The 16246-nt window shown below is 40.7% G+C and overlaps 1 protein-coding gene across 3 annotated transcripts in view; it reads right to left on the minus strand.

Moving 5' to 3' along the window:
• Positions 1 to 1474: 1474 nt before the first annotated feature.
• The window catches only part of COL8A1 (collagen type VIII alpha 1 chain), a 158235-nt gene continuing 143463 nt past the window's right edge, over positions 1475 to 16246 (minus strand). For 2 of the 3 annotated variants that reach the window (XM_045851954.1, XM_045851955.1), the window contains 2 exons: positions 8691 to 9018; positions 1475 to 6039 (listed from right to left, as the gene is read on the minus strand). In XM_045851954.1, coding sequence (XP_045707910.1) covers positions 4130 to 6039; positions 8691 to 9015 — 2235 coding nt within the window. In that variant the 5' untranslated portion in view covers positions 9016 to 9018 and the 3' untranslated portion in view covers positions 1475 to 4129. The remainder of the gene's footprint in view (positions 6040 to 8690; positions 9019 to 16246) is intronic. The other variant, XM_045851956.1, reaches the window with a different exon arrangement.

The raw sequence follows: 16246 nt of genomic DNA on the forward strand, positions 1-16246 counted from the left end.
ATCCTTTTATTTATTCCTGCCTCCCTCCTGTATCTATCCTTCCATTTACTTCTGTGACCAACAGTGTGTACACACAAGATGATTGGTCCATATTATGAAAGAGTCCTTGGCTATAGAATGAAGTAGAACTAATTGTGCTCAGTGGAAATGGAACCTGTGGTCTTGAGTTTCCAGATTGATGGTTTAAGTAAGTGAGTTAGTCAGTCATGGATTGGAGCTACACACTTGCCTGTTGAATGATTTGAATAATCCCTTTATAGTATTCTAGATATGATAAGTTATGATCATTCTGAGCTTTACAAGTCATCATGATTCTTTCCTTATCAGTGATATTAAGACATTTAGGATCTTGAAATAGGTCTGCTACTGCTCGGTAGCTCCGTGCTCCACCATCTTCCCTCAAAATATTTGGTTCTAGTGTGGCACAGGAAATAGAGTATTTGAAGACTGTGGGAAAAAAAGAGGTCTGTGGGAGTTTTTTCTTTTATGAGAGATGTGACCAATGCACCAGTTAATTCCCCCTAATATCTGTTCTTCCTTTTTCCATATTACTAGGGCCCCTGATTTCTAGTTGGGCATGTAGTTACTTACCCCTCAATTAATATTCAATTTCCCATACTCCCTCACAACTTGCGACAATTCAGGTAATGGGTTGTGGAAGGGAATGACTGAAGCAACTGCTAGGTTGAGTCCTTAAGGGAACATGCTCTCCCCTTCCTAATTTCTTCACCTTCCCACTGGCTTGAATGCAGCTGTGATGGTTGGGTAGCCTGGGGCTTGGAGATGAGGGCAACACCTTTGGGGTGGAAGAACAGCATGATACACTAGTCCCCCCTTATCTGCAGGGACATGTTCCAAGACCCCCCAGTATCTGGCTAAAACACTATATATACTGTTTTTTTCCTATACATACATATGATAAAGTTTCATTTATCAATAAGGCTAAGTTAGAGATTAACAACAACTACTAATAAAATAGAACAATATACATAATAAAACTTATGTGAATGAGGTCTCTCTCTGATAACCCATCTGATAACCAAGATGGCTACTAAGTGACTAAGCGGTGGGTACTGTATCCAGTGTGGGTTCTCTGAACAAAGGAATGATTCATGTCCTGGATGGGACAGAACAAAGTGGCTTGCGATTTAATCACAGTACTCAGAATGACACATAAGTGAAAACTTATGAATTGTTTATTTCTGGAATTTTCCATTCACTGTTTTTGGACTGCAGTTGACCATGTAACTGAACACATGAAACGTGAAACTGGGAGAAGACAGGAAGGCTGCAGAAGGAGCCCGGGGCCCTGACTGGAGCTTCCACATGAGTCCTAGGCTGCGCATCCCCAGAACGGTGATGTCGGAGGGCAATAATTGTCCTGTTTAAGCACTGACTGTCTTAGATCTGTTTCAGCAGCTAGTTAACACATGGGGGGATAAGAGCATTATGAAGTTCAAACAGCTGAGTGACATGAACAAAGTGAGAAGCATACTTTTAAAGATGTTTAATAAGACTTTTTTTTCCAAATCAGTACAAAAATTTAAATACAAAAATGATTTGCTATTGACAAATCTCAAATCTATCATGGAAACTCGAAAAAGTTACCAGTCTGTTTACTGCTCATAGTGTTCTGTGAAGTACTGGAGAACAGTCACCCACTGCAAACATTTGTTTTCCTCTTCTGGGATGTCCTGCTGCTTAAAACGCTGTATTTAAATAGCAATACTACCAGCTGGATCCTTTTTACATGAAAAAGTTCTAGTCAATTTTGAATTAAACAGGGATTATAGTGCTATCCCTAGACTTTAATGCATTCCCATGACGTGTAGCACTCCAAAGAGAAACACAGACACATAGATAATTATTTAAAACTCTTGTTTTTAAATTAAATGGAGTAATTCATTTGCTCTGAGATTAGCACCATTGTAGAATACACAGTATCTGGCATAGATTTTGCTCCTCCCCTATGTAACAGTTAGGAGCATATGCCCAATAATATACACACATACATACACACACACATATAAGCAAGTAACAACCAATAAATAAGTTGGAAGGTATTTTGAAAAGTGAAATTTGGCTTTAACTAAATTAAGGTACTTTCTCTCTTACTTGGTGGAAATACAAAGCCCATACATGTACAGATAAATACACTTTTACAAACCAGTCGATCTGACTTGCAATTTCAATGCAGCTGTTCAGCAGAAGAAGCCCAGTGGATCCACTCTGCCCCTGGGTCATCAGCCCCAAACTAGGATCCTCCAGACCAATCCAAAGGATATTTGGCTGCATAAATTCTCTCTGCTTTGAAAATGAAGGTTGGATGGGATACATTTTTGATGGGAACATTTTGTCATATGATAAGCAGTGAACAAGAAACCCTGTGATAATGAACTCATTTCTCTTTTTAAGAAATTGAGAAGAAATAGGGCTCAGATGCCATATATAAGGGAGAAGACAGATATTAGGTTGAGGAGACTTTTCTTGATGGTTAAAATGGTTCAGATTTGTCATAGACATATTTCTATGTGCATTTATACCGTATTTATTTGTGTCATTCTCCATCTGTAGCTATCCCTTCAACTTCTCATTCTTAGTGTTAAGGAAAGGATACAAGATGCCACCATCATAACCCCACAGTGTCCCCAGTGGCTTAGTGACAGCAGTAGATTAAAAACTGAGTCGAAATGCTTTGTGTTTTGAATCCAGATTTTAAGCCTGGAAACAGTTAATATGTACCTAAGTGAAAACCTGGAACAATATTTATTTCTCCCTTTAAACTTATATTGACTCTTGCTTTGTGCTGAGTGTGAGGTGACATGAAAAGCAAGGACTATTACTGCCCTTTCACATTCCAGAAGTTCTTCCAGAGACTGCTTCTAAAGAAACAGGTCTTTTCCTATAATTTTAGTACCCCCCACCAGGAAGTAGTACATCTCCTTTTAAATGTAAAATTTCAGAAATTATCTTCTGAAAAAGAATATTTTCCTATGTAATTCTGAAAATCTACTCTCTCCTCCCCACACCCCAAACAAAGGTTGGCTTGGATTTTGCAAATTGACTTTGGAACCTCAGATGACACACCAATTTGCATGTGTACTACAAGGAAATTTCTTCAAAATCCAACAACTACTAAAATATATTGCTATCCCCCTCATTTGTGTGTGTAGACAAAGGAGGGGATTTTTATATATATGTAAACACAATAATTGCTATTAATAATAAGCATTCCACAAAACTGGAAAGTTATGGGAAAAGGGGGTTATTTTTTTCTTATGACTTCTAGATATTTATGTTACTTGGGCCATAATGAAAATTACACAAAGGGAAGAAAAAAGAAGCAGGGGGAAAAAAAGACCAATGAGAAATAAATGAGTTAATTACTGCTCGTGTCTCCTAGCTGGTTCTTAGCTGCTTGTGGGGCACTGTCTTACGCCCCACAAAAGTGTCTCACCCAGGGCTAGGCACAGAGAAGGCACCGAGTACATACACATGGCTGGCTGGTTCTTCTAGAGACACTAGACACACAGTTCTGAGTAGAACACCTGTTGCCAAAGGACACAGCCTCTGGCAGGAGAGAAACAGGCCCTGCAAGTAAAGCCCTGCCTTGCCCCCTCCCACAGGGCTGGGCACTGCAGAACTCCTCCCCATATTCCACAGCAAAGTATCTGTACAGATACAGAGGAAATTATGCAAGTAAATACGGTATATAAATGTTATCATTGACCTTTCTTTAAGCCATATTTATAAATATTTTAAAGTAAACAATATGAGTGAGTGACTTTCATTAGCTATGATCTTTCATACTGGAGTATTTTGACTGATCTGAATAAGCAGGTTATCATGAAAGCACATAACATATGACAGCTAATATGATTCCAGTGGGTACAACACAAGTGTCAGCACTTGATACATAACATCTGTCCCATCATTTTCCATTACAAGATGCTGTGCAGAGCATTAAACATGCATCTTAACTTTTATTTGTACATGATGGTTCAACTTTTCACTTAAATATAACTTTCCAACTATATAAATGTTTTGAAGCAATTATGGTTTCCATTTGGATTTTTTTGTGCATCATTTTATTTTCTTCTATTAAATCTCTCTCTCTTTCTTTTCTTTTTTACATGGGATACAATAAATATCCTGAAAAGGAGGAGTGGACATACTGCCCGGCATACAGTCCCGCGGCCTGTTCCGAGGGCATCTGGAGGAACACCCGGTCTCCGGGCCTGAGCAGCAACACTGCGCTCCCCGACGCCTGGTCCAGGAAGCCCTTTTTGTACTCGTCGTACGTGTACATCATGGGCTCATTGTTCTTGAACAGAGCAACCCACACGTTGCCCCCCTTGCAGTGAACATGGTACGCAAAGTAGTAGACGCCCGGGACTTCACAGGTGAAGATGCCCGTCTGTGGGTTGTAGTTCTGTCTGCCATTGTAGAGCAGCTTGTCAAACTTCACCGGGGCCCCCACGGGTGGGAAAGGTGCAGTCAGCTCAGCGGTAAATGCAGGCATCTCGTAGGCTGGCCCTCCATTCTTGCCTTTCTTAGCCCCATAGGCATGAGGGGGTTTCACTCCATCAATTCCCGGCCCCATATCTGGCAGATACTCTCCATGGGGAGGTGGTGTAGGGGGCATCACAGCTGGGGGACCTGGAGGGCCCGGAGGGCCTGGGGGCCCTGGAAGGCCAGGCTGGCCTTGAGGACCCAGGGCACCAGGCTTTCCTGGGGGGCCATGAAGCCCTGCTACTCCTGGCTTCCCTACTCCAGGGAACCCAGGGGGCCCTGGGAGGCCCGGTTCCCCTTTAGGTCCTGGAATTCCAGGTGGTCCAATGGGGCCACTAGGGCCGGCAATACCGGGGATGCCTGGGGGGCCCTGTAAACCCTGATCCCCTGGAATCCCCGGTTCTCCCTTTGGTCCGAGCAGTCCTGGAGCACCGGGGAGCCCTGGTAAACCTTTATGCCCAGCCTCCCCCTTGGGCCCTATGGGACCTGGCAAACCCCTTATGCCTGGGGGCCCTGCTTCACCAAGAAAACCTGGCTTTCCTGGGAAGCCTTGAAGCCCTGGCTCACCCTTGGGACCTGGTGGCCCCTGTGGCCCTACAACCCCACCTTCTCCTTTGGGTCCGGGAAAACCGATGGCACCTGGAGGGCCCATAGGACCTGGGATTCCAGGCAGGCCTGGCTCTCCTGGGGGACCCCCCACTCCAGGGGCACCTATTGGCCCTTTCTCCCCTCTTGGCCCTAGAGCCCCAGGAACACCTCCAATGCCCTTGTCACCTTTGGGTCCTGGGAAGCCTGGTTTCCCGATCCCCGGAAGGCCTGGGGGTCCTGGCAGCCCTGGCAGTCCTTGCTCCCCTTTGCCACCTGGAAATCCTGGCTGGCCAGGGATCCCATCCTGGCCTGGTTTTCCAACTCCAGGTATCCCAGGAGGTCCTTGAACCCCTGGTATCCCAACAGGGCCTTGTGGCCCAGGTTCACCTGGAGGACCTGGCTTTCCCAGGGGGCCCTGGGGCCCAGGGAAGCCTGTCACTCCTGGTTTGCCCACTCCTGGAAGTCCGACAGGGCCAGGAGGGCCATGCATCCCAGGAGGACCCTTCAGGCCTGGCAGACCTGGCATCCCGAAGCCCTTCTCTCCTTTTGGACCCTGAAGGCCTGGAGGTCCTGGTGGTCCTTTGGGTCCTCTCTCACCCTTTGCACCCGGTGGCCCTGGTAACCCAGGTCCGCCTGGCTTCCCAATGCCAGGAAGTCCGTGAGGCCCTGGAGGTCCTTGTGGTCCTGGGATCCCCATGGGACCAATCTCCCCTTTGGGTCCAATTTCACCTTTTGCCCCTGGCATTCCCATGGCTCCAGGCTTTCCTGGCATTCCGGGCATACCTGGCTTTCCAATCCCTGGATATCCCTGTGGGCCTGGTTTTCCTTTGATTCCAGGAATCCCATGACCTGGTAAACCGGGGGGCCCAGGTGGTCCTCTTGGGCCAGGCTCTCCACGGGGACCCTGTTCCCCTCGTAAACTGGCTAATGGTATTTCTACTGGGAAAGAGGAGAGAGAGACAGAGAGGAGGGGAAGGAGGGAGAGAGACTGATTATCCTTCATTTTAAGGAAGTCATGACAACAATTATTTAGTTCTGGCACATTTACCCATTACTTATTGAGAAGCAAGACTAGGTATACTATGGTCATCCTCCAGGATTGTATGTTATCAGTAGTTACAGGATAATCCAGATGATAATTTCTTTGACATATTGGAGATAGTGTTTTGAGAACTGGTATTTTCGGCTACTTTTATTAGCATTGGTTAAGTGATAAAACTAAAAAATAATAAGGAAACATTTTTACAAGTATAAACCTGAAGATGTTATGGTGTGTTCACTACAGGCAATTTAGAAAATTCAACAAAAGGGTAAAGAAAAATCAAGGTTGCTTATAAACCCACCACTCAGAGATAACCACTTGACATTTCCATCTTGTGTTCTAGGTATATATGTGAAATTGTGTATTTTAAGGGATGCTGGAGTCATTCTCCGTTTTTATTTTTTCTAGTTCTTTACTACTTATTGTTATATTTTTCCATGTCCTTGATTTTTTAATATAATAATTCATGGCAAAAATATTTTCTCTTTTGCAAAAATACAGTGTAATGTGGATGAAGAAAGTCATTATATGGACTTCAAGAAGAACTGAAGCATTTTATTTGGTTGATGGTTTAATAACATCTTCCACTTCTGTCCTCTAGTGTCAGAGATTCACTTAATTTGTTTAATGTGCTATAGATTTCCTAAGCCTCAAATACTTGTTCTTTAATATGCTATTTCTCATTTGCTAATATGGTTTTTAAACAGGAGAAGTGAATAAAATATTTCAGGATTTTAGGATGACAAGCAGTGTGGACATGGAATGCAGCTGAGATTAGAAGCAGGAAGCTCAACTCTTCTTCCTGCCCTTGGGATCTTCATTGGGTCACTTCAGCCCATCTATACAGTAGGAATAATACACCTACACTACAGGGTTAGATAATGGATGTGAAAGGTGTTCTGCTTTCTCAAATTGTTGTCAAAATACAAAACATATGTTATTATAAACAATAATGCTATGCCTTCCAGAGAAACATAACTCTGCACAACCCTCACCCCTCAGTGCTACTGAAAGTAATGGATAACATAAATAAATGAAATTTATGGTCCCAAAGTCTAATTTCACCCAGTGGTTGAATCTTAATTCTGACTGTTGTATTTTTCACTGGGCTACTGTCAGGGAACAAAATAGAAGCACAGAACTGATATTCTTTTCCAAGTTCCCTGATTGAAATCTGGTTCCTGTCTGAATAAGTGCAGGAAGTGCCAAGAGCCAGGCAGGCCATTCAGGATACAGAGGAAAACAACAAAATGCTGAGACAATCTCCATAGTGGGGTATCAGCTCCTAAAGAGGAGGAAATTTCGAATATTTCTCTTATGCTAAGAGATTTTATTAGAGTACTATTAACATGTGTTATTTCTGATGAACAATAGAAATGATCCCTGAAAGTATAGTCCTGGCATGTTATTTCTAAGTAGTGAATTGAGTAGCGACTATACCAAGGGAGTGTCTGGGGCAGGGTCTTCCTCATCAGGAACTCCTGGTGTCTAGCGCAGTGCCTGAAACTCACTCTGTTCTTACTTAGGGTTTGTTGCATGACCAGCTGTAGTAACTCAAAGTTCTTATCGTGCTTTAGCGTTAACTTAGCACTTTTATTTACCTTACATTATTGATTCTCTCAACAATCTTACTTTGCAAATGAAGAAAAGTAGTTTCAGAGAGGTTTAAATGACTAGGTCTCCCTCATTTCTGGCCTCTGGGCATCCAGGCCTCTTAGTGCTAAACCCGCTAGTTTCCAGGAGTAAAGCTTCCTGTTTTCTCAGGGACCAGGGTCATGGCCTCCACTTCCTCAAAGGAAGTTACTACTCGGAGGCCATTCATTTCCTACAAATGCTAGGCTTCCTAGAACTCCAGATAAACCCACTGAATTTATAAGCAAGTGTCACTCCCAGTGATAGGCATTTTGTAGGTGGTGAATAATAAATATGCCTAGAAAGTAATGGAAGAGATCTTCAGGTATCATCTCTAGATGCAGCCTGTACTCCTTAGTCTCCTTCTGTTGATTTATTTATCGACATGCGTAGTAACTTAATTAGAGCAGTCTTAAAAACATTTGCATTTATCTAGCACCCAATTCACAAAATGCTTTCATATGGTTTTAAAAAACAACACATAGCAGGTCCGTACAACACTGTGCTCCTAATTCAGAGTGCTGATGGTTACCTTTCTTTTTTTCCACTGCTTTTCCCCACTTATAGTCCAAAACTGGCACGAAAATAGATGTTCAATAAATAATTGCCAAATGTTGGAGTAAATATGTACTGAATGAAGAAATAAACTACTTGTTACTAAATATGTTTTCTGCCATTTGATGTTGCTGAAATAAAGCACAGCATAAAATGGTAATTTCGTCTGTATCTTTAAGACTTAAACCACTCAAGGATAGAGTTTAGAACACAGTAGGCACTTAGTGAACATTAGTAATATATTCTAAAATAAGAATTTCTAAAATTTAGTCCCTCCCCACCCCCTCCACCCCCAGCCAATCCCCTCATTGAGGGTTTTGGAAGGCTGCTGTTCTGTAGCAGCACAGGAGGATGACGTTACCTTTGCCTTTCTTCGGAGCTGCTTCCTTGCCCATTCTTGGCATCGGCTGAATTTCCTTCATATACTGGGGTAGATGTGGATACTCTTTGCCATACTGCATGTGGGGCAGCTCCTTGCCCATGGTAAGGCCATCTTTGCTCAAAGGCATGTGAGGTACTTGCTGGCCTAGGGGCTGGTATTGTGGAATTTGCGGTGGGATCTGAGGAGGAATTTGAGGCAGCGGCTTGATTCCATAGTAGGCCCCAGCCTGAATGCGCCTGACGGAGACCAGGGAAATGATAAGCAGCACTCCCAGCAGCTGCAGGGGGGCAGGTGGCATAGCCATCACCTGGAAAAGGAAGGAACGCACCAGCGTGGTAAACCTTGCAGGTCAAGTGATTGGAGTGTATTTAGAGAAAGAAGAAAAGAAAACAGTATTATCAGAACTCCAACTTCCTGAGTGGAGACAAATGGAAATATGTTACCTTTCAATAGACAACAAAGAAAGATGAAACAAACAAAACCAGATAAGAGTAGGATCTGTAAATGGAGGCAATTGGTGGGACTATAGGTTAAAGGAGAGACTGCTAGTTGTCTCTGAATAATGATTCTGCCTTCTTCCATAGTATTGCAACCCCTAATTTTCAGCTGGAACAGAACAGCCTAGAACAAAGACCTTTCAGCCAGGTGTGGCGATGTGACAAAGTCCTGGTCAATTGGATGTAGTTGTAACAGGTGCAACTTCCAAGAAGGACCCCTAAAGGGGAGCAGGTGTCTTTTTTCTCATCATCCTTCTTGCCTCTTGCTGGCTGGAATGTGGGTTTGCTGCCTGGAAACAGATCAGACACCTTGGACCATGAGGTGAAAGCTGTGCCCTGAGGAGCAACGTGCCAGAAGAAACCTCAGCCCTCGTTGAACATGGAGGCATCATATTGATTCTTAAATTTAGAATGTGTTTCTTAAAGAGAGAAATGAAGGTCTATCACCTTCTTTCAAATACAGTTGTTTTGGGTGTCACACATTAGCATTAAACTTAATCCTAACAGATAAAATAGATTCTCCAAAAGGAGGCAATCTTGGTGGCAAGTCAGGCTTTGTTAGTAAGTGCCAAATTTCTATTCTACATGGAAACGGGTGATAATTTATAGGCTTTATGCCAGAGGCTGAGATTTTTCATCTGCCAGATTCCCTTTGGCTGCTTTGACGTGGTCACAAATAAATACAAATGTTAAAGAGCTAACAATAATAAAAAATGCAGCAGTTTGAATTATAAAGAATGTCCTTCATGTGATAGTGTGAAAATGTCATTATAAAAATTACTATCATGATTGTGTTAATACAGGGATGCCATTTCTTCTATTTAAATACTGTGAAGTCATTCATTTAGAATTTGGCTAATTGTATCTGGAGTCCATTAAAGTTTATCTTTGTACTATTATGAAAGAAAGGCGTTTACAAAGCAAATTAGTTGTATAAATAAGATCGAGATGTTTAAGTACTCATAAGAATAAACTGTTTCTAATCCCTTAAATAACACCCTTTGCAAATTAGCAGTTGACAGAATAAATATAAATGGGGCTTACGTATCTGTTTATAAAAAGCCTGAAAAGACCTCTGAAAATGCCCAGGACTGAAGGCCCAACAGCCCAGGAAACTGTAGTGTTTGCGAGTACACACTAGAGGGCGAGTGTGGTACACGTTGAAGTCTGTTCAGTTACTCATCCCCAGTACTAACACCAGATACTTATTTTGTTCTGACACCTTATCTTATTAAGGGACTTAATGAAAATCTAAATCCTAAGTAGAGCATCAGCATAATACTGCAGAGAGAGGGGTGTGTGTGTGTGTGTGTGTGTGTGTGTGTGTGAGAGAGAGAGAGAGAGAGAGAGAGAGAGAGAGAGAGAGAGAGATTTTAAATGTATCTTCTGGAAAACAATTAAATAAACTTCTGTCTATAAATAATTTAGTTTCCATTCTCCTGAGAGTTTGTTTTCTTTGCTGCTGCCTTACTTAATTCTGGAGCATAGTTTTCCACATCTTAGAAAATGTGCATTGACTTTGCAATATCCTATTCAAAAGTAATGCCAAGAGTATAAACAGGCTACAGAAGAATTAATAAAAACCACCTAAGAAAATACTGAATTAACAAATCCCTACCATAAAATTCATTGCTTTACAGGTTTTCTAAATATACTAACTAGGGGGAAAAATAAAGAAACATCGTCAGCAAATTGATTTATACAACTTTCTCCATTTCATAAGCCAGAAAAATCTCAAGAATTGTTTATTTCAACTATACTTTAAATAATTGTGTACTGATAAAATGGGAGAAGATAGAAAGCTGTTATTTTCTGTCTTTCTAAGAATGATTGTCATGAAGTATTTGTATAAAACCATAGAATTATTACTGATTTATACTGAATAATAATCAAATTTATTTCAGGTGAAAAAATGAACATCTGCTTGTAATACTTCATGATAATCTATTGAGTACTTACCAGAAACAAGGCTAGACCCACAGAGGGATTACAAAGATGCTAATATGGCCAGCGGGCCCTGCCCTCAAGGAGCTTATAATAGGAGTGACAGATGTGTAAACTATTAATAAATAGTAAAGAATATCCAGAAAACAGTGAATTTCCCTTCCACTTCTGTTCTTTAGTATCTAAAATCCCTTCCCTTTGTATCAGCAACTTTCCCTTTGTATCAGCAACTTTCCCCATTTTCTTCAAAATTTTCAGATATTTTTATGAATATGTGCATACAATACACTCCATGAGACACAGATTATAGCACACTACACACACACAACTCTTCCTTATATTTTTTACCCAGAAGACCAGAACTTCAGATATTGTCATCCCAGTTTTCCCTTCAGCTCCTTCATTTGTTAAAAATAAGACCTGATTGTTCTCTAAAGTCTCATCTGGGTCTAACATTCTGTGTCCAAGGCGGTCACTAGATAAGTGAAAGTGTTAATTCATACCAGAAATACATGGTAATATGTGGTAATGTATAAACTGGGACTTAATTCTACCTTTGGGGATGAATCAATGTAATCATTAACTCCTAAATTTGTGGCGATGTCTTTAATAAGCTAGCATACTTGGCCCTTCACCCTTATACCCATCAATCCAGTGGATGTGTTGAATTGTATTTAATAGCCTTTAAACCTGGACAATCTAATGAAACATGGGAAAACCGGAAGAAGACACAGTGCCTGGAAGAACACCAGCTGACTGCCAAAGGCCCAGTGGGATTCTGCTTTACTACAATTATTTCCTCTTGCAAGCTTCACCTTTCTCAAAAACCACCTCCTGCCTGCCATCTGCAACATTTCTCTGACTTTTTATTTAAGTAAACTTTGTTCAGTTTTAACTTGAATATTTATGTAGGAGCTCTGGTTAGAATTTACCGCTTGACTTATCCTTACTAATTTCCTCCTTGTCCCTGAGGACATTTTTGGTGGTGGAAGTGGTGTGGTGGTTCTCCCCAAATCACTGAAAAGAACCTCAGGTCTGTGTAACACTATACGAACACCTGGGGGGAAGGAGTCTTAGGGTTCCTGCTAGGAAGAAATGGTGAGAGTGGGGTTTCTTTCCTCCTTTTTTCTTTTTCTGAGGATGCAGAACACAATAATGTTTTGAGTTCTATTGCATTTCTATTTGATAATGTGTGAGAATGTACATAAACATAAACATATAGAATGTGTGTGGATACTGGCTTTTTGCCAGCCAAGTTGGCGTAGTAATGGGTGTCATATCATATAGGAAAAGTATCTGAGAAGCCAAAGGACTTGCAGTTGAGTTGTAGCCCTGTGATTCTCCATGCCAATGACCTTGGGCAAGTCCCTTATCTCCAGCTCCAGTTACCTTACCTATAAAATAGAAATTATAATCTCTGTCTCTCCCACAGAGCCATTGAAAGGCACTAAAGATAACATGAATTCTTTGTGAGCTGAAAAGCACTATTCAAATTTATTATTAATGGAGTGTGACCAAAAAGACCAATCAAAGCCAACTGAAATGTCAAAGATTTTTAAAGAAGGATACTTGCCAAAGTAAATGTGAGGTTAACTGCAATAATGATAAACCTAACATGAATAAAAAAAAACAATGGCCATTAAAATCCACATATTAAAATGGCAGAAAAAATTACAGAACAGCAGAACCAAAATAGCTGTTCGTTCAGGTGTCAGAGTCGCCAATCCTAATCATTTTGAACAGCCCTAAATTGTTCCCTATATTTGGGCAGGGCTGCAGAGAGTTTCGGTTTCCTCATGTGACCTATAATGTATGTAACAGAATAATGTGATATATATTATTTTAGACGCTCCTCAGCATTTTATTTGTACATTTATCCTCATGAAATGTTAGCTTGCTGCCCAGAAGAATGCTTAAGTATTTAAACTTCCAGACTTCGCCTTGAATCCAACTTTCCCTTTCAATGGGGCTAACATAGCACATCTGAGTATGTGTGTGTGAGCGTGTGCACGTGTATCCATGTGGTATGCTCAAGTCTCTCTCTTTTGCTCTTAGGTAGTCCTTTTCTGTGTCCCCTACTTGCCCCCTTGCACAAGGTTTGTAGTTTCCAAAGACCTCAGATTTACCACACCTGAAGCAAGAGAAAGGCAGAATGCTACTCCTCCACTCGCCAGAACTGTCTGCTGGGCTTTTCCAGGCCTCTCAAAGAAATCCTCTCCTGATTCATTTCTCAGGACAATTTGTTCATTAGATATTTATATTTTATTTTTATTTATACAGGTATTTATATTTAGTAAATGTTCTGGGTAGTAGACATGAGTGTAAATAAGGGAGGTGAGGTTTCTGATCTCACTGAACTCACATTCTAGTGTGGGGAGACGGGCAATTAACAATATAAAAATAAAATTTTAGTTTCATATTTGAGGCTACAAAGAAAACAAAGCAGGACAGAAGTCTTGAGAATGACTTGGGGTAGAAGACACTATTTGAGAGGGTGGTAGGGAAAACATCTCTGAGGAAGTAAGTTTTGGATAAAAATGTGAAGGTTAAAAGGTTTTGATTTCTCTTAAGACACAATGCTGAAAAAAAGAGTCTTATTTATTAGAATGGAAGTTGTAGGTACATTTCACCAATGTAAACCCCTGTTTTAAAACTTTATTCCTCATCTATGTCTATCCTCACTTGGACCTTTTTATTGTATTTCTTTTTTTTTTTTTTTTCCTGAGAGACTTCTCCTCCTCCTCCTCCTTCTTAATCCCTCTCCACATTTCAATCCTACTGTATTAGTTTGCTAGGGCTGCCTTGACAATTACTTCACACTGGGTGGCTTAAATAACAGTTTATTTGCATACAATTATGGATTCTAGAAGTCTGAGATTAAGGTGTTGGAAGGGTGTGTTTCCTCTGAGGCCCCCTTGGCGTGTAGATGACCACCTTTTCCCTGCGTCTGTACATGGTCTTTCCTCTGTGTGTTTGTGTTCTCATCTTCTCTTCTTCTAAGGGTACCAGAAATATGAGATTAGCGTCCACCCTGGTGAACTCATGTTAACTTAATTCACTCTTTAAAGACTCTGTCTCCAAATACAGTCACATTCTGCGGCACTGGGGGTTAGGACTTTTTGGGGACACAACTTAGCTCAGTGGTATGTACTATTCCTCTAGACCAACTCAACTACTACCTCTTCTGCAAAGTGGAAGACGGAAGTACCTTCTCAACCATCATTATTCTCCTAGTCCTATTGGAAGTTTAACAGATAGTCAAATGTAATTCCAATCAAGCCCTTTTTTTCCTATTGTTTTAATCCACTAGACCTCAATATGATTAAGCTTCTTGAGGACAAGGAGAATGTGTGATATTCTTTTGACTTTCTCAATATTTACTGATGGATCCTCACAGCCAAAACTCTTAGGGTTGATAGGGGCTTTAGAAAAAATCTAATTCAGCCTCACTCCCCAGTTAGAATCCTGACTGCAACAGATGCTGACAGAAAGTCCTCATATTTCCTACTTAAGTATTAATAATGATGGAAACATTCATCAGGAAACCTATTACCTTGTTGTACAAATTCTGTCACTATTTTTATTATTTGAACAGCTTGTACGGGAGACACACCTTTTTTGATTCATAGATGGCAGTGCACATGTAGATTACACTTAGTGGGGGGTCAGGAAGGGGACATTAAAATATGTATACCAAAATTGGCTCAGGCAAAAGACAGATGGTCACATGACCGACTTTTTATTGTCATGTAAATAACTAGGGATATGAACTTTGTTGCATAATTGATTAGTATTACAGATATTAAATACTCCGTAAACCATGTTACATGCCCTCAGGTTATGGTTTTATTGCCCTTTAGAGTATTAATTATATACTTAGTATTACTCAGCAATTTTTAATTTCTGGTTTTTAATATTTTATTCCAAAGTCAATATTTTATTGACTTTGTTATCATGTTAACTAAAACTTTGATGTGTTCACTTATGAATGAGAATTGGGTTGTTAACATTTTGAGAATCATGCTTTGATGGGGACACAAACAATAAACAAAAACATAAATATAAGATGTGCCAAATGATACTGAGAAAAACAATGCAGTAGATGGGGAGGAGGTGGATGGCTACTATTTGTGGAGGTGATGTACTCTGAAATCCACTTCACTGTAGAAACTGAGCTTCTGTGCTTGAATAGGCTAGTTCCCTGATTTTAAAGGAAGAAGAAGCAACTCTAAATAATAGAGGGTAGGGAAGTTTGGCTTTCTGGGGACTTCTGGAGGAGATGAACTGTGAGCAGAGTTGATTGCTGCATAGGAGAGTCAGAGAAAAAATTCCCAGTGGAGGAGCAATCAGGAAAGAAAAACGCATTTGGATGGGCTTTTTATGTTTGTATAGGATCTGTACTGTAAATTTCCTCCTTAATCCCTTCAGAGATAAAGAAACCCTAATTGCTCTGAAGAAACCATCAAACACTCTATTCCTTTTGTGGTAAGGGATTTGTGGGGGGATAGGCAGATCCCCCCACAAAGCATGATCACGTTGTTCTAGATGGCTTTGGGAAGAATTAGTGATTGTACTTGAGAAAACCAGAACCAGCAGGTGGTGGGAGAGGAGGGGCAGTGAATATCAAAGTTATAATTATATCAGCTAAGTTTTTAAGTACTAACTTTATGCCAGTACAATGAATGTACTTCTAATATATTATATAATTATTCCTATATCAACTTATTAGGCATTTTAAAACATTAAACTCTTTCAAATGATATTGCCTCATCCTGTATTTATATAATTGATTATTTTACTGAAATTCAAGATTTACATTTCAAGTTAGAAATTTAAAATTCTTACTTGATTACTTTTAGGAGCTGTCACCCAATGTATTAGCTAGTAAGTCTTTCTACTTTGCTCTACAAGGTGTGGATCTAACAGTATTGCCACTCTTCTTCATCTTGTCCTCCAAATATCAAGCCTGTCTTCTTTGTTGAAATAAAGGATTTCTCTGTTATGTAAGATGGATCCCTTTCTTTCCCTTTTTGGACCAGGACACAGCATGGAAGGTATTCACAAAATCAGAAAGCTGCTGGCAAGGGGAGTGTG

Source organism: Phyllostomus hastatus, unplaced genomic scaffold, assembly GCF_019186645.2.
Source record: "Phyllostomus hastatus isolate PE091 unplaced genomic scaffold, TTU_PhHast_1.1 phas_contig_86, whole genome shotgun sequence".
NCBI classification, from domain to species: Eukaryota; Metazoa; Chordata; class Mammalia; order Chiroptera; family Phyllostomidae; genus Phyllostomus; species Phyllostomus hastatus.